Source organism: Oncorhynchus keta, chromosome 4, assembly GCF_023373465.1.
Source record: "Oncorhynchus keta strain PuntledgeMale-10-30-2019 chromosome 4, Oket_V2, whole genome shotgun sequence".
NCBI lineage: Eukaryota > Metazoa > Chordata > Actinopteri > Salmoniformes > Salmonidae > Oncorhynchus > Oncorhynchus keta.
In genome coordinates, this window is record NC_068424.1 from 12,031,610 (window position 1) to 12,050,964 (window position 19,355).

A 19,355-nucleotide genomic window follows, 5' to 3' on the forward strand; every position below is an offset into this window, starting at 1 on the left:
TCAGGGAACATGTGTGTGTGTGTGTGTGTGTGTGCGTACGCCCAAACAGTGCACTTCCTGAACAATGTCTTCAAGAGGTCGAGAGGTGAGAGGGAAGTCATCTGATTCCACCCATCCTGTTCCTAATTGAATTACTATTTCATTTGGATCATTTCAGACACACACACACACACTACTCACCAGTCTCTCCACTTCCTGTTCTCGTAGTCTCTCGTCTCTCTGGCGATGGTGGTAGTCAGTCAGTTCTTCCTTCCCACTCAGGGAGCTGATACTGCCACTCCTCACCCTGAACCCTCCTGGAGGGTTCAACCCCGCCCCCAGCCCTACCCCTCCCTTTCCAAATGACTGCCTTCGTTCCTCTAATCCTAGCCCAGGCTCCAGTCTTACCCCCCTGTGCTCTCTCTGCCTCTCCCCCAGAAAGAGCTCTGGTCCAGGGGAGGCTCCTCGGCTGGCTGACCTCTTTGGCTCCTGAAGGCTGGAGGTGGAGCTGGTGGAGGTGAAGCTGAGTATCTTGGCCACACCGGGGCTGGAAGAGCCCCCTGATAGGGACGGTGAGGTCACGTCTGGAGGGGCCTGGGTGGGAGATTCAGGGATGGAGAGAGAGATGGATTCTACCCCCTCTCCTTGGTTCCGGTTCATGTTTTGGGCCTGGCTGTAGGTGAAGTTAGTCATTTGGTTATGGTTGTAGTTGTTGTTTGTGGTGTGGTTTTGGCTATTGTTGTGGGAGGAGTTGCGTAGAGGATTAGAGGTTAGGGGGAGGGAAAACAGGGCCAGGGCTCCGTTGTCATGGGAACGAGGTGATGATGAGGGGCAGAGGCGGGGCAGTGTGCAGTTGTGACTTTCCATTATGCCGCCTATAGACCCTGCAGAGTACTTCCTGGTTCGGTTGCTGGACACCGGCTCATGGTTGCCGTGGCTTCGTAGTCCCAGGCGGGGACTGGAGGGCATGCTGGCTACTCCACTAGTTGGAAAGAGGGATGAGGTTGGAGGAGAGGAGAGGCTATCACCACCGGCCACTGAGTTAGAGGAACCTCCACAGTTCCGCATCGACAACAGGGGGGAGGAGTTTGGGTTTAGTGGGCGTCGCCCATTGCCAGGGGAGATGAGCAGGCTGTCCTGTGATTGGTATGATTGTTTCCGGGTCATGGAAGTTCGGGAGGAAGGGGGGTCAGAGCGCCGAGAGGGGGAGCGAGGGGCGGCAGCTTTGCCAGAGAGAGGAGGACGATCAGAGCCGTAGAAGCGCCTAGCCTGTTCCTGATAGGCTGACCACATCGAGGTGGGTGAGGTCACAGACGTGGTGGTGGGTGGAGACTGGGAGGGAGAGGAGTAGAAGAAAATTCATTAGGAATGTCCATCTAGCAGGGGTAGTCAACTGCTATTTGAGAAGGTCCGGTCACACAAATTTCCTAGGTGCAATGGCAACCCATTCAGGGCAAGTGAGGCAGATTATTTTGGTTGTTGTTGCCTGTTATTTTGGCATTAATACATGTCACATATCAGTTTGCAAAAAAAAAAAAATCATAAATGATTGAGTTAATAAAGCTGCATACAAAAAGCTGCATCTCTTTTTTGCTTTCTTGAGTAAGGCAGCTCCAAAATGCAGGTGTTTTCTGTGGTGGTGGGGCAGCCAGCGGAAAATATAGAGCGTAGGGGTGGGTAATGTTTTCTAGTTGCGCCGTGATTGGCTCAATGTTCTGTCACTCATGGGGACACTATGACACCACAAAATCTACGGGGAGAGCTAAAAAAATTCAAGACCCTTGGATGCTGCCATAGAGTTACTGAAGTACCCATCTAAGAAGGTTCAAAGTCATTGGCCAAAGATAAAATGACGTCAAACCACATATCTACAGTAACTTTGATTGGACGGTCAGCGCTATACTTTCAAAATCTTAGCTAGCAATCTATCAGTGATCATCATGAATCAAGTCGACAATCTACTGGCAAATCCTTTTCAATGAAGAGAAATTATTGATAAAACGTATCGGTGCTCATCGGCCATAAACATTACACAACCAGTTGGAAATCGCAGATTCAACAATGAGTGGTTTGGAAGGAATCAGTGGCTAACTGCAAGCATTGCAAAGCAATCACTAGCCTGCTACTCAGTGGCGTGGATGTGTAGTCCAAGTCTGGGTTTAAGGGTCTCTAAGCTTAAAAGGATAAACATTCTGCACATTTCAAAACAACTGGGAACTAGAAACTGCGACTCCGGTGAGTTCAAGACAACTGGGAACTAGGAACTGCGACTCCAGTGAGTTCAAGACAACTGGGAACTAGGAACTGCGACTCCAGTGAGTTCAAGACAACTGGGAACTAGGAACTGCGACTCCAGTGAGTTCAAGACAACTGGGAACTAGGAACTGCAACTCCAGTGAGTTCAAGACAACTGGGAACTAGGAACTGCGACTCCAGTGAGTTCAAGACAACTGGGAACTAGGAACTGCGACTCCAGTGAGTTCAAGACAACTGGGAACTAGGAACTGCGACTCCAGTGAGTTCAAGACAACTGGGAACTAGGAACTGCGACTCCAGTGAGTTCAAGACAACTGGGAACTAGGAACTGCGACTCCAGTGAGTTCAAGACAACTGGGAACTAGGAACTGCGACTCCAGTGAGTTCAAGACAACTGGGAACTAGGAACTGCGACTCCAGTGAGTTCAAGACAACTGGGAACTAGGAACTGCGACTTCAGTGAGTCCAAGACAACTGGGAACTAGGAACTGCGACTCCAGTGAGTTCAAGACAACTGGGAACTAGGAACTGCGACTCCAGTGAGTTCAAGACAACTGGGAACTAGGAACTGCAACTCCAGTGAGTTCAAGACAACTGGGAACTAGGGAACTTTTTGTTGTTGCTCTGACTGGGAAAATACGTTTTGAACGGAAATCCAACTCAGAATTCCGAGTCGGGAACTCGGGCCTCTTTCTAGAGCTTCGACCTGAAGATCACCAACGTCATGATTCAACTGCACTATTGGTTAGAGCCTGTAAGTCAGCATTTCACTGTAATACCTGTTGTATTCGGTCAAAATAATAGGTTAAAAAAAAAATAGGTAAGTAAAAAATACAAAATAAAAGTAACAAATAATTAAAGAGCAGTAGTATAATAACAGTAGTGAGGCTATATACAGGGGGTACCAATACAGAGTCAATGTGGAGGCTATATACAGGGGGTACCGGTACAGAGTCAATGTGGAGGCTATATACAGGGGGTACCGGTACAGAGTCAATGTGGAGACTATATACAGGGGGTACCGGTACAGAGTCAATGTGGAGGCTATATACAGGGGGTACCGACCGGTACAGAGTCAATGTGGAGGCTATATACAGGGGGTACCGGTACAGAGTCAATGTGGAGGCTATATACAGGGGGTACCGGTACAGAGTCAATGTGGAGGCTATATACAGGGGGTCCCGGTACAGAGTCAATGTGGAGGCTATATACAGGGGGTACCGGTACAGAGTCAATGTGGAGGCTATATACAGGGGGTACCGGTACAGAGTCAATGTGGAGGCTATATACAGGGGGTACCGGTACAGAGTCAATGTGGAGGCTATATACAGGGGGTCCCGGGAACAGAGTCAATGTGGAGTCTATATACAAGGGGGTACCGGTACAGAGTCAATGTGGAGGCTATATACAGGGGGTACCGGTACAGAGTCAATGTGGAGGCTATATACAGGGGGTACCGGTACAGAGTCAATGTGGAGGCTATATACAGGGGGTACCGGTACAGAGTCAATGTGGAGGCTATATACAGGGGTACCGGTACAGAGTCAATGTGGAGACTATATACAGGGGGTACCGGTACAGAGTCAATGTGGAGGCTATATACAGGGGTACCGGTACAGAGTCAATGTGGAGGCTATATACAGGGTGTACCGGTACAGAGTCAATGTGGAGACTATATACAGGGGGTACCGGTACAGAGTCAATGTGGAGGCTATATACAGGGGGTACCGGTACAGAGTCAATGTGGAGGCTATATACAGGGGGCCGGTACAGAGTCAATGTGGAGGCTATATACAGGGGGTACCGGTACAGAGTCAATGTGGAGGCTATATACAGGGGGTACCGGTACAGAGTCAATGTGGAGGCTATATACAGGGGGTACCGGTACAGAGTCAATGTGGAGGCTATATACAGGGGGTACCGGTACAGAGTCAATGTGGAGGCTATATACAGGAGGTACCGGTACAGAGTCAATGTGGAGATTATATACAGAGGGGTACCGGTACAGAGTCAATGTGCGGGGGCACCAGTTAGTCGAGGTAATTGAGTTAATATGCACATGTTGGTAGAGTTAAAGTGACTTTGCATAGATAATAAACAGAGAGTAGCAGCAGCGTAAAGGGGGGAGGGGGTATTAATGCAAATGGTCTGAGTAGCCATTTGATTAGATGTTCAGGAGTCTTATGGCTTGGGGGTAGAAGATGTTCAGGAGTCTTAGGGCTTGGGGGTAGAAGATGTTCAGGAGTCTTAGGGCTTGGGGGTAGAAGATGTTCAGGAGTCTTATGGCTTGGGGGTAGAAGATGTTCAGGAGTCTTATGGCTTGGGGGTAGAAGATGTTCAGGAGTCTTATGGCTTGGGGGTAGAAGATGTTCAGGAGTCTTATGGCTTGGGGGTAGAAGATAAGAAGTCTCTTGGACCAAAGTCTCTTGGACCAAATTATATTGTAATGTATTGACTTAGTAATAAACACTCCAACTCACAATGCATGAAACCCCAAACTGTCATACCTGTTTCATACTGAAGTAGGAGGGGCTAGCGTCCCCATTGGCTCTCAGGCTTGTCTCCAGGGCGATCTTCTTGCGTTGTAAGGTGTCCATCAAATCACGGAGCTCTGAGGCTGAGCGCATCCCTCTGGCGCTGCTGGCCCCTCCCACCTCCCCATGTCTGTAGTCACTACTAAACTTCAGATAGTCTGGGGGGAGAGCGAAAGAGAAAGAGAGAGAGAGAAAGAGAGAAAGAGAGAGAGAGAGAGAAAGAGAGAGAGAAAGAGAGCGAGAGAAAGAGAGCGAGAGAAAGAGTTGATACATAATACATGTTATTTTAAAAAGTGTCCATCTTCACCGTTAAGTGAATAGTGAAGAAAACATTTCCATTCCCTGTCCATTGGTTGTCTGTTTAGTCTGTTGAAGCCTATTGGACTGAGGAAGGAGAGAGGTATTAATAGCTCTGTGTATACGTGGGCCAGTGTGTGCCGCCCCATTAGGAGTGAGGGTGAAAGTTGCATGGTGGATGTACGTGCAGCTAAGTCGATTCCTTGCTGGGCTTGGCAGAACACCCATAACCCAAAATGCAGAGAGCTGCTATACAAAATGGCCCATAACACAGAGGGCCTGACAGCCAACACACACACACACCTATTCTCAGATCCAAAACTAATACACACATTGTAGTTCAGGTTTCTAAAAGTAGCAGAGCAATTGACTTCCTTACTTTGGAATTTGGGGAAATATAAATACTGTTAGCAGTCAGGAATTTGGGGAAATATAAATACTGTAAGCAGTCAGGAATTTGGGGAAATATAAATACTGTTAGCAGTCAGGAACTTGGGGAAATATAAATACTGTTAGCAGTCAGGAATTTGGGGAAATATAAATACTGTAAGCAGTCAGGAATTTGGGGAAATATAAATACTGTTAGCAGTCAGGAATTTGGGGAAATATAAATACTGTAAGCAGTCAGGAATTTGGGGAAATATAAATACTGTTAGCAGTCAGGAATTTGGGGAAATATAAATACTGTAAGCAGTCAGGAATTTGGGGAAATATAAATACTGTAAGCAGTCAGGAATTTGGGGAAATATAAATACTGTTAGCAGTCAGGAATTTGGGGAAATATAAATACTGTTAGCAGTCAGGAATTTGGGGAAATATAAATACTGTTAGCAGTCAGGAATTTGGGGAAATATAAATACTGTTAGCAGTCAGGAATTTGGGGAAATATAAATACTGTTAGCAGTCAGGAATTTGGGGAAATATAAATACTGTTAGCAGTCAGGAATTTGGGGAAATATAAATACTGTTAGCAGTCAGGAATTTGGGGAAATATAAATACTGTAAGCAGTCAGGAATTTGGGAAATATAAATACTGTTAGCAGTCAGGAATTTGGGGAAATATAAATACTGTAAGCAGTCAGGAATTTGGGGAAATATAAATACTGTAAGCAGTCAGGAATTTGGGGAAATATAAATACTGTTAGCAGTCAGGAATTTGGGGAATATAAATACTGTTAGCAGTCAGGAATTTGGGGAATATAAATACTGTTAGCGGTCAGGAATTTGGGGAAATATAAATACTGTTAGCAGTCAGGAATTTGGGGAATATAAATACTGTTAGCAGTCAGGAATTTGGGGAATATAAATACTGTTAGCGGTCAGGAATTTGGGGAAATATAAATACTGTTAGCAGTCAGGAATTTGGGGAAATATAAATACTGTTAGCAGTCAGGAATTTGGGGAAATATAAATACTGTTAGCAGTCAGGAATTTGGGGAAATATAAATACTGTTAGCAGTCAGGAATTTGGGGAAATATAAATACTGTTAGCAGTCAGGAATTTGGGGAAATATAAATACTGTTAGCAGTCAGGAATTTGGGGAAATATAAATACTGTTAGCAGTCAGGAATTTGGGGAAATATAAATACTGTTAGCAGTCAGGAATTTGGGGAAATATAAATACTGTAAGCAGTCAGGAATTTGGGGAAATATAAATACTGTTAGCAGTCAGGAATTTGGGGAAATATAAATACTGTAAGCAGTCAGGAATTTGGGGAAATATAAATACTGTAAGCAGTCAGGAATTTGGGGAAATATAAATACTGTTAGCAGTCAGGAATTTGGGGAATATAAATACTGTTAGCAGTCAGGAATTTGGGGAATATAAATACTGTTAGCGGTCAGGAATTTGGGGAAATATAAATACTGTTAGCAGTCAGGAATTTGGGGAATATAAATACTGTTAGCAGTCAGGAATTTGGGGAATATAAATACTGTTAGCGGTCAGGAATTTGGGGAAATATAAATACTGTTAGCAGTCAGGAATTTGGGGAAATATAAATACTGTTAGCAGTCAGGAATTTGGGGAAATATAAATACTGTTAGCAGTCAGGAATTTGGGGAAATATAAATACTGTTAGCGGTCAGGAATTTCCTCAATTCCCCTGGCAGTTCAATTTCCCCTCCATCATCGCTGATCTGAAAACACTCTATAGGTGAAAGCAATGGAGAGGAAACAGCCATTTTACTCATCAACGATAGGTAAGGGAAGAAATGTTCCTCTGAGTAACGGGTCAGTTCTATCCATACCATCGTGACTTCCAAGACACACATAGAACCACTAAACGTAGACGGGCATGTGTGTATCTACCCAGTTAGCATGCAGTTCCTGGGAATGAACATTAATGTTTATGATTGCCCATTGGTTCTGGGAATGAAGTCAAAAGTTTCCTGATCGATAAAACAAAATGTTTTTATTTTATTTTTATAAACGTTCTGGGAAGGGAATTGAAACTATTCGCCTGTTCTGGGAACATACAAATCAAATTGTATTGGTCACAAACACATATTTAGCAGATGTTATTGCCGGTGTGGTGAAATACTTGTGTTCCTAGCTCTAACAGTGCAGTAGTATCTAACAATTCACAACAATACACACACATCCAAAAGTAAAAGAACGGAATTAAGAAATATGTAAATAAATATTAGAACGAGGGATGTTGCAGGGAGGTTCTGAGAACGTTTTACTAGGGTTGCCTGAAAGTTTTCCTGGGAGGTTTTATTAACGTTCTGAGAATGTAAATTCTACCGTTGATTGCAGGTTTTTTAATAACTTTCTTAAAACGTTTACTGAATGTTTCAATACTACCTTTAATAACACTGCTAGCTGGTTAACTGTTCTGAATTCCAGGCACAGACAGGCCAAATGGAAATTAATTTGCATAGGTGTTAATCATAATAACACTGCTAGCTGGTTAACTGTTCTGAATTCCAGGCAGACGCGCCAAATGGGAATTAATTTGCATAGGTGTTAATCATAATAACACTGCTAGCTGGTTAACTGTTCTGAATTCCAGGCAGACGCGCCAAATGGGAATTAATTTGCATAGGTGTTAATCATAATAACACATTTCTTTATTTATTGTGACACGGCGACAGTGAGATTCGAACCTATGCTCTTCTGTTCTCTATCCATGGAATTAGTCCACTGTGTGCCACCAGGATGGAGCTGGCATGACATGTTTTTTTTTAACTCATATGTAGCTGTTCATTTTAGTCGATTCAAACGAAACCCCATTTCAAAGTAAACACTCATTAAGATCCGGTGTGGCCAATCAGTGAACACCTGAACACACTAAACAAGATAAAGGACAATTGTTGTCGCTGAGAACAAAATGTATATGTTTTTAAATAACATTATTAGAGCATTTTTGGAATGTTACTAATGTTGTTTTCTAATGTTTTTATGGAAAGTTTTCTTAATGTTCTGAGAACATGACTTTAAATAGAACCATGAGGAAACAAGCAGAAAACATTAGGCTGAAGTACTGAAAATCCCACCTAAGAAACATATGGTTCTCAGAATGTTATGTGCTAGCTGGCTATCCTGCACCATTCCAGTAATGATGTGGATGTGTCACTGGCAGAAGATTATTTTTCCTTTAACGATTCCGACGAGCCCAAACGTCTTTCCCGGGAACAGACCCAAATCCCCGTCATTTGCGTGAAGATGGAGGAAAAGAGGACGGAAGTCGGGCTGCCTTCTGAGAATTCGTAGGCAATCGAAAAACCCCCACTGCCTTCCATCCTACTAGCTAACCTGCAAATCATTGGAAATCAAATCGAAGATCTACATTGACCGGTACCCCCTGTATATAGCCTCCACATTGACTGGTACCCCCCTGTATATAGCCTCCACATTGACTGGTACCCCCTGTATATAGCCTCCACATTGACTGGTACCCCCCTGTATATAGCCTCCACATTGACCGGTACCCCCTGTATATAGCCTCCACATTGACCGGTACCCCCTGTATATAGCCTCCACATTGACCGGTACCCCCTGTATATAGGCTCCACATTGACCGGTACCCCCTGTATATAGGCTCCACATTGACCGGTACCCCCTATATATAGGCTCCACATTGACCGGTACCCCCTGTATATAGGCTCCACATTGACCGGTACCCCCTGTATATAGGCTCCACATTGACCGGTACCCCCTGTATATAGCCTCCACATTGACCGGTACCCCCTGTATATAGTCTCCACATTGACCGGTACCCCCTGTATATAGCCTCCACATTGACCGGTACCCCCTGTATAGTCTCCACATTGACCGGTACCCCCCTGTATATAGCCTATATATAACCCCCCCCCCCCTTGCTGTCCCCAGTCCACCTGGCCGTGCTGCTGCTCCAGTTTCAACTGTTCTGCCTGCGGCTATGCAACCCTGACCTGTTCACGGAACGTGCTACCTGTCCCAGACCTGCTGTTTTCAACTCTCTAGAGACTGCAGGGGCGGAGATACTATGAATGATCGGCTATGAAAAGCCAACTGACATTTACTCCTGAGGTGCTGACCTGTTGCACCCTCGACAACTACTGTGATTATTATTATTTGACCCTGCTGGTCATCTATAAACATTTGAACATCTTGGTCATGATCTGTTATAATCTCCACCTGGCACAGCCAGAAGAGAACAGGCCACCCCTCATAGCCTGGTTCCTCTCTAAGTTTCTTCCTAGGTTCTGGCCTTTCTAGGGGGGTTTTCCTAGCCACCGTGCTTCTACACCTGCATTGCTTGCTGTTTGGGATTTTAGGCTGGGTTTCTGTACAGCACTTTGAGACATCAGCTGATGTAAGAAGGGCTTTATAAATACATTTGATTGATTGATCAATCACCATGGTTACAGCTGCATCACCATGACGACAGTGATCGTCAGTTCTGAAGAACATTCCACCAGCCTTGTTCTAGAGAAGTGTGTTTTAGGTTTGTGGGGGGTAACAGACAGTTTTACACCCTACAATAAAGCATCCCTTCTGTGTTTCTAACCCTGCGGCTCTTCAGAGACCCCTCTATGAAGATCTCGCATATATTAGGGACGCAAGAATGCCTTCGTCACGCATGAACACGTCTCAATCACACACAACTGTCAGGATGGGTTCCACCTGTAACTGTACCCTCACACACAGTGGAATACAGGAAGTCATATGACATTTGAGGGACTATGGGCTGATGGGATATATGGGGGAGGGAGGGGAGTGAACAAAGTAGAAGCGAGGATTGGAGTCAAGGGGAGGTCAGAGGTGATAGAGGGTAGGGGCGTGTATGTTACCTGTGCTGTAGCCCAGGGGTGAGACAGGGGTCTTCAGAGGCAGCATCCTGTTCATATGGCTGGCCTCCTCTGGATGGTTGAAGCGCAAGAAGCAGGATTTACCCAGACTCAGAGTGTAACCTGGGGAGAAAACACACAGTCAGATATAACACAAACTAAATGAGATGCAATTCAAACAGACAAGACAGTCTGTATTTGTCCTCCCAGTTGTCTGTATTACAACCTATATCCTGTTCATCTGCTGCACTGCTCAGTCAACAATACGGTCAGGTCTGTTCATCTGCTGCACTACTCAGTCAACAATACGGTCGGGTCTGTTCATCTGCTGCACTGCTCAGTCAACAATACGGTCGGGTCTGTTCATCTGCTGCACTGCTCAGTCAACAATACGGTCGGGTCTGTTCATCTGCTGCACTGCTCAGTCAACAATACGGTCGGGTCTGTTCATCTGCTGCACTGCTCAGTCAACAATACGGTCGGGTCTGTTCATCTGCTGCACTGCTCAGTCAACAATACGGTCGGGTCTGTTCATCTGCTGCACTGCTCAGTCAACAATACGGTCGGGTCTGTTCATCTGCTGCACTGCTCAGTCAACAATACGGCCGGGTCTGTTCATCTGCTGCACTGGTCAGTCAACCACACGGTCAGGCCTGTTCATCTGCTGCACTGGTCAGTCAACCACACAGTCAGGCCTGTTCATCTGCTGCACTGCTCAGTCAGGATTAAACTAGTCTGATTTTTATAGAGGATTGAGGTCTAATCTATATTAAACTAGTCTGATGTTTCTAGCATTGAGGTCTAATCTGTATTAAACTAGTCTGATTCTTATAGCATTGAGGTTGCAGGTTAGGGATCCCTGGCAAACGACTCAACTCTGGAGAAAAACAACGACCAAACTGTTCCATCCAGCTGTCTGTTACTGATACGAGAGACTAGAGGTCGACCGATTCATCGGAATGGACGATTATTTAGGGCAGATTTCAAGTTTTCATGACAATCGTAAATCGGTCATTTTGTCAGTTAAGAACACATTCTTATTTTCAATGACGGCCTAGGAACGGTGGGTTAACTGGTCTAGGAACAGTGGGTTAACTGGTCTAGGAACAGTGGGTTAACTGGTCTAGGAACAGTAGGTTAACTGCCTTGTTCAGGGGCAGAACGACAGATTTTTACCTTGTCAGCTCAGGGATTCTATCTCGTAAACTTACGGTTAACTAGTCCAACGCTCTAACCACCTGCCTCACAAGGAGCCCGCCTGTTTCGCGAATGCAGTAAGAAGCCAAGGTAAGTTGCTAGTGAACATTAAACTTAATCACTAGTTATAACTACACATGGTTGATGATATTAGTAGTTTATCTAGCGTGTCCTGCGTTGCATATAATCGTTGCGGTGCGCATTTGCGTAAAAGGACTGTCGTTGCTCCAACGTGTATCTAACCATAAACACCAATGCCTTTCAATACACAGAAGTATATATTTTTAAACCTGCATATTTAGCTAAAAGAAATCCAGGTTAACAGGCAATATTAACCAGGTGAAATTGTGTCACTTCTCTTGCGTTCATTGCACGCAGAGTCAGTGTATATGCAACAGTTTGGGCCACCTGGCTCGTTAGGAACTAATTTGCCGGAATTTTACGTAATTATGACATAACATTGAAGGTTGTGCAATGTAACAGCAATATTTAGACTGATGGATGCCACCCGTTAGATAACATACGGAACGGTTCTGTATTTCACTGAAATAATAAACGTTGTGTGTTTAACAGCAGCCTTTTCTTAAACTCTAATTCCCTGACTTTCAACAGTCTGCCACTGTTATACAACTGCTGCCCTTATCTGTTTAAGCTACTTTCTAATTTCCTCCCTCCCCCAAGACAACACAAAAACACAATGTGGGCTACAGGACATTTAGTTTTTTACAGCTATCCCCCAGCTACAACGATAACCGCACACACTTTGATCATACAGATGTCTGGTACCAGTTTATTCTGGCTGATCTAAATCGATAGCCTCTGTTCAGCTAATACATTCTACTCCTGTGATTTGCCAAAGAGACCTTCGCTTGAAACAAATAGGGGGGCAATAGTACTGTTTGTCCATTTTGAGATGCCATAGCCAGTATACACTTCTTCAAAATAGTCAGGACCTGTCATTAATTCAAAATAGTCAGGACCTGTCATTAATTTTGACATGTTTGCTGGGGAGATCTTATTGGTGCAATTTGACTAAGATTTTTGGTGCAGTATTTCTCAATGAAAGAATTTGCATGAAAACAAGTAATCTCTCGCTCTATTGAATAATCCCTACTGTTGACCAATCACTGACAAAGGGACATAGACTTCAGCTACCAACTTTGGCTTCCTGAAAAAAAAATGTGCACCCGAACAGCCGGGGGGGAAAATCAAGTCCAAAACTAACATGGGGACACCTTTAAATGAATACGTCTACTATAGACTAAGGTAGGATGGGAAGCATGGGGACACCTTTAAATGAATACGTCTACTATAGACTAAGGTAGGATGGGAAGCATGGGGACACCTTTAAATGAATACGTCTACTATAGACTAAGGTAGGATGGGAAGCATGGGGACACCTTTAAATGAATACGTCTACTATAGACTAAGGTAGGATGGGAAGCATGGGGACACCTTTAAATGAATACGTCTACTATAGACTAAGGTAGGATGGGAAGCATGGGGACACCTTTAAATGAATACGTCTACTATAGACTAAGGTAGGATGGGAAGCATGGGGACACCTTTAAATGAATACGTCTACTATAGACTAAGGTAGGATGGGAAGCATGGGGACACCTTTAAATGAATACGTCTACTATAGACTAAGGTAGGATGGGAAGCATGGGGACACCTTTAAATGAATACGTCTACTATAGACTAAGGTAGGATGGGAAGCATGGGGACACCTTTAAATGAATACGTCTACTATAGACTAAGGTAGGATGGGAAGCACGGGGACACCTTTAAATGAATACGTCTACTATAGACTAAGGTAGGATGGGAAGCATGGGGACACCTTTAAATGAATACGTCTACTATAGACTAAGGTAGGATGGGAAGCACGGGGACACCTTTAAATGAATACGTCTACTATAGACTAAGGTAGGATGGGAAGCACGGGGACACCTTTAAATGAATACGTCTACTATAGACTAAGGTAGGATGGGAAGCATGGGGACACCTTTAAATGAATACGTCTACTATAGACTAAGGTAGGATGGGAAGCACGGGGACACCTTTAAATGAATACGTCTACTATAGACTAAGGTAGGATGGGAAGCATGGGGACACCTTTAAATGAATACGTCTACTATAGACTAAGGTAGGATGGGAAGCATGGGGACACCTTTAAATGAATATGTCTACTATAGACTAAGGTAGGATGGGAAGCATGCTGACACCTTTAAATGAATACGTCTCCTATAGACTAAGGTAGGATGGGAAGCATGGGGACACCTTTAAATGAATACGTCTACTATAGACTAAGGTAGGATGGGAAGCATGGGGACACCTTTAAATGAATACGTCTACTATAGACTAAGGTAGGATGGGAAGCATGGGGACAGGACACCTTTAAATGAATACGTCTACTATAGACTAAGGTAGGATGGGAAGCATGGGGACACCTTTAAATGAATACGTCTCCTATAGACTAAGGTAGGGTGGGAAGCATGGGGACACCTTTAAATGAATACGTCTCCTATAGACTAAGGTAGGATGGGAAGCATGGGGACACCTTTAAATGAATACGTCTACTATAGACTAAGGTAGGATGGGAAGCATGGGGACACCTTTAAATGAATACGTCTCCTATAGACTAAGGTAGGATGGGAAGCATGGGGACACCTTTAAATGAATACGTCTACTATAGACTAAGGTAGGATGGGAAGCATGGGGACAGGACACCTTTAAATGAATACGTCTACTATAGACTAAGGTAGGATGGGAAGCATGCTGACACCTTTAAATTAATAGGTCTACTATAGACTAAGGTAGGATGGGAAGCATGGGGACACCTTTAAATGAATATGTCTACTATAGACTAAGGTAGGATGGGAAGCATGGGGACACCTTTAAATGAATATGTCTACTATAGACTAAGGTAGGATGGGAAGCATGCTGACACCTTTAAATGAATAGGTCTACTATAGACTAAGGTAGGATGGGAAGCATGGGGACACCTTTAAATGAATATGTCTACTATAGACTAAGGTAGGATGGGAAGCATGGGGACACCTTTAAATAAATACGTCTACTATAGACTAAGCTAGGATGGGAAGCATGGGGACACCTTTAAATGAATACGTCTACTATAGACTAAGGTAGGATGGGAAGCATGGGGACACCTTTAAATAAATACGTCTACTATAGACTAAGGTAGGATGGGAAGGAAGGAGGGAAGTGAGTTTACATTAAGTATCCGTGAGTAACATTGCCATGTCAGCTGACAAATGCTGCTGCTTTCAATTAAATGTCCTCTCTCTCTTTTATAAAACAAATAAAGTAATGTGGCTAATCTTGCCATCTTAAATCAAAGCCCCTGTCTGAATAAATAACAGAGTCCCAGAGCAGAGCTAAAGCCGGTGAAAGACAGACAGACTTCCTTTGGCTTACTTCAGTTCTACCTTCTATGACCGCAGGCAGTTATGTCTTATCATGTGAAATCACGTTGTCTCTCTGAACTGAACTAAGCCCGGTTTCCCCAAAAGCATTTTAAGGTTAAATTCATTATTAGACTGTTCATAGGAGCACCGTTAGGGTACTTGACCCCCCCCTCCCTGTAATTCACATTAAAATCACAAAATGTTGCCAGATTTTATATATATATTTTTTCTATCTTAAATAATCCACTTGTTTAGAGAGAAAAATGTAGATCATTTTAGAGTAAAGTAGTAATATGATGGATGAGTGTGTTGGGGGCAACTCACTCCATCCCCTACTAGGGGAAACTGGCACCTGGGGGCCAGTTTCCCCATATTATACTTATATACCATTCCAATATATTCCAATGTATATATTTTTGTATTAATTAAAAACAACTATTGAAAACCTTTAGCTCCTGAATGTCATTTTAAAGACCGCAGGGATTTAAAAACTTGCATTATTCAAATAATATTTAGTGTAATTGTACATAATGGATTGTATGGAAACAGAACAACAAAGAAATTAAAGTGCAGGTGAATTAAGAGGGACTTTATATTAACTCTCCTCATCGTGTGGATATTAACTCTCCTCATCGTGTGGATATTAACTCTCCTCATCGTGTGGATATTAACTCTCCTCATAGTGTGGATATTAACTCTCCTCATAGTGTGGATATTAACTCTCCTCAGTGTGGATATTAACTCTCCTCATAGTGTGGATATTAACTCTCCTCATAGTGTGGATATTAACTCTCCTCATAGTGTGGATATTAACTCTCCTCATAGTGTGGATATTAACTCTCCTCATCGTGTGGATATTAACTCTCCTCATCGTGTGGATATTAACTCTCCTCATCGTGTGGATATTAACTATCCTCATCGTGTGGATATTAACTCTCCTCATAGTGTGGATATTAACTCTCCTCATAGTGTGGATATTAACTCTCCTCATAGTGTGGATATTAACTCTCCTCATAGTGTGGATATTAACTCTCCTCATAGTGTGGATATTAACTCTCCTCATAGTGTGGATATTAACTCTCCTCATAGTGTGGATATTAACTCTCCTCATAGTGTGGATATTAACTCTCCTCATAGTGTGGATATTAACTCTCCTCATCGTGTGGATATTAACTCTCCTCATCGTGTGGATATTAACTCTCCTCATCGTGTGGATATTAACTCTCCTCATAGTGTGGATATTAACTCTCCTCATAGTGTGGATATTAACTCTCCTCATAGTATGGATATTAACTCTCCTCATCGTGTGGATATTAACTCTCCTCATAGTATGGATATTAACTCTCCTCATAGTGTGGATATTAACTCTCCTCATAGTGTGGATATTAACTCTCCTCATAGTGTGGATATTAACTCTCCTCATCGTGTGGATATTAACTCTCCTCATAGTGTGGATATTAACTCTCCTCATAGTGTGGATATTAACTATCCTCATAGTGTGGATATTAACTCTCCTCATAGTGTGGATATTAACTCTCCTCATAGTGTGGATATTAACTCTCCTCATAGTGTGGATATTAACTCTCCTCATAGTGTGGATATTAACTCTCCTCATAGTGTGGATATTAACTCTCCTCATAGTGTGGATATTAACTCTCCTCATAGTGTGGATATTAACTCTCCTCATAGTGTGGATATTAACTCTCCTCATAGTGTGGATATTAACTCTCCTCATAGTGTGGATATTAACTCTCCTCATAGTGTGGATATTAACTCTCCTCATAGTGTGGATATTAACTCTCCTCATAGTGTGGATATTAATGGTGACATGTGAAACACCATTTCACCCCCATATTTTATTATTTTTATTTAAAATAAGAGTTCCTACTGTTGACGAATCACTGACAAATGGGCGTAGATTTCAGCTACCAACTTTGGTGTGCCTCCGTGAAAAAAAAGTGTCTGAACAGCCGGGGAAAAAAACTTAACGAACAAAAACGTCACAAAATGTCACCAGAAACTATGTATCAGAGATCCTTGATGAAAACCTGCTCCAGAGCTCTCAGGACCTCAGACTGGGGTCAAGGTTCACCTTCCAACAGGACAACGACCCTAATCACACAGCTAAGACCAAGCAGGAGCGGCTTCATGACAAGTCTCTGAATGCCCCAGCCAGAGTCCAGACTTACACCCGATCGAACATCACTTGAGACCTGAAAATAGCTGTGCATCGACGCTCCCCATTCAACCTGGCAGAGCTTGAGAGGAGCTACAGGGAAAGATGGAAGAAACTCTCCGAATACAGGTGTGCCAAGCTTGTAGTGTCGTACTGAAGAAGACTTGATGTAATCACGGCCAAAGGTGCTTCAACAAAGTAGTGAGTAAAGGGTCTGAATACTTATGCAAATGTGATATTTACGTTTTTTTTATTTGTATTAAATTGGAAAATGTCAAGTTTATATGTTGTATTAAAAAAGAAAGAAATGTTTCCAATGACATCCACCAATAAATAGACAATTAGGAGGCAACACCTCCTGATAATTGGTGTGCATTGTGATTTTAACCAATGTCATTGGTAAAACGTAGCTTCCTCTATCTTTTTTTACTACAAAACATAGCAACGTGCCATTTTTACATACATTAATGTTGGGGTGGTACTGGAGATGATTAACATAACATTTAAGGATTTTTTAAAAATGTCCCTTTAAAATAACCTTCTGTCTTATGTAATCATATTATACTAGTTTCAGCATCCCGGATGTACTTTTACTATGCTACGTCTTGTCTATGAGACTTGGCTGAGGTGATGTGTGGGTACTGCTTACAACGTTGACGTCAAGATAGACTTTAACTTTGGTCGTAAGTCAATTTCGCCTAAAAGGTAAAGCATGGGGCTAAAGCAAGATCGGTTCTTATCTGTAGCAATTATAGAATTGATGGTTGCAACAGAGCAAGAGTGACGCAAATGGTCAAGTAGCCTACCCTTGCCAATTTACTACCATTAAATCAAATCAGCAGACAAACAAATACCTGTATCATTTCCCCACAAGTCACAAAAGGCTACAAAACCACGTTCCACATGCACACTTGCGCATACATGTTGGCGCCGCTTGAGATTCCTCCAAGCCAGTGAAGTTTTGAGAGAAGGCTACTTTTACTAACCTTTTTACTGAGTTCCATCCAGCGGAAATAACAGCAGGATTTTTCCTTATTTCTCTATGTACAACAATTATCATGACAATTGGTGAAAAGTAACCCCCCTGCTTTCTTATCCTCCTTCAACCCAGTACAAAGCTCCAGAAATAACTTGGGACTTTGTGTCCACGGATTTCCATCCAGTTGAGTTTGAGGTAAGGAGCGCACCAACTCCCCAAAAATGGGGTGGTGACGCCTGCTTGACGCGAATAGACAGACTGGGGTAAAAAGTAAACCCGCCCCTAAGAAAGTTTATTCACTGCATGAAAAAAAAACACGCGGGTTTAAAATCCAAAACGAATGTATTTGATTAAAAACGCATTTCAGTTAAGCTAAAACAGTCTCGGACCCCCTTCTCTTTGTTGGTAGAATTACAGCGGTTTAAAAACCAGAGGTATTTAGTTTCCACCCCCCACCGCTTTTTTTCTTAGTATGCTTACTTCTACCCTCTGAAAACACCTTGACGGGAATGTTACTGTAGCCTCTCTCAGACCCATAGAACAACACATCAGAGCAGTGCTGCGGGAAGTAGTTTGGGGGTGCTGCAACAAAATAATTGCCCGCGCTGAAGAGTATATCAGTCCGCTAACACAGGACAAGTAAAGGCCCAGTGCACTACTTTTGTGGAAATGTTTTAACCAAATGCATTTGAGTGTTTACCATCATTTGTAACTTGAGTCTGATAATTATCTGTACGAAACAGTTAATCTAATAATACTTGTGGAATATAAAAAAATCTTGCTTGATATGTTTTCCAGTTTCTTGAAGTACTTTGTAAAAACTTAAATGGTTTATGAATTCCTTTTCCATTTTATTAGACACTCTTATCCAGAGCAACTTGCAGTAGTGAGTGCAAACAGTTTCATACTGGTCCCCTGTGGGAATCGAACCCACAACCCTGGTGTTGCACGCACCATGCAAACCTAGATGACCAGCCTATGTATAATACAGTCATTTACATTAAGTGGTTTGCAAGGATGGTAAACTGCACAAAAAGTGGTTGTTCTCCATGTTCTGGATCCCATTAGAATGACATCACAGAGAAAGAGACAGGGTTGTGTTCTTTATGGATCCCATTAGAATGACATCACAGAGAAAGAGACAGGGTTGTGTTCTTTATGGATCCCATTAGAATGACATCACAGAGAAAGAGACAGGGTTGTGTTCTTTATAGATCCCATTAGAATGACA

At 43.0% G+C, this 19,355-nt stretch overlaps 1 protein-coding gene across 1 annotated transcript in view; it reads right to left on the reverse strand.

Moving 5' to 3' along the window:
• Nucleotides 1–18,671, reverse strand: part of LOC118377585 (pleckstrin homology-like domain family B member 2) — a 73,213-nt gene extending 54,542 nt beyond the window's left edge. The window contains 4 exon segments of the mRNA XM_052498247.1: nt 181–1,311; nt 4,743–4,927; nt 10,348–10,467; nt 18,132–18,671. Of these exon segments, the coding sequence (XP_052354207.1) occupies nt 181–1,311; nt 4,743–4,927; nt 10,348–10,402 (1,371 nt within the window). The 5' untranslated portion in view covers nt 10,403–10,467; nt 18,132–18,671.
• Nucleotides 18,672–19,355: the final 684 nt, after the last annotated feature.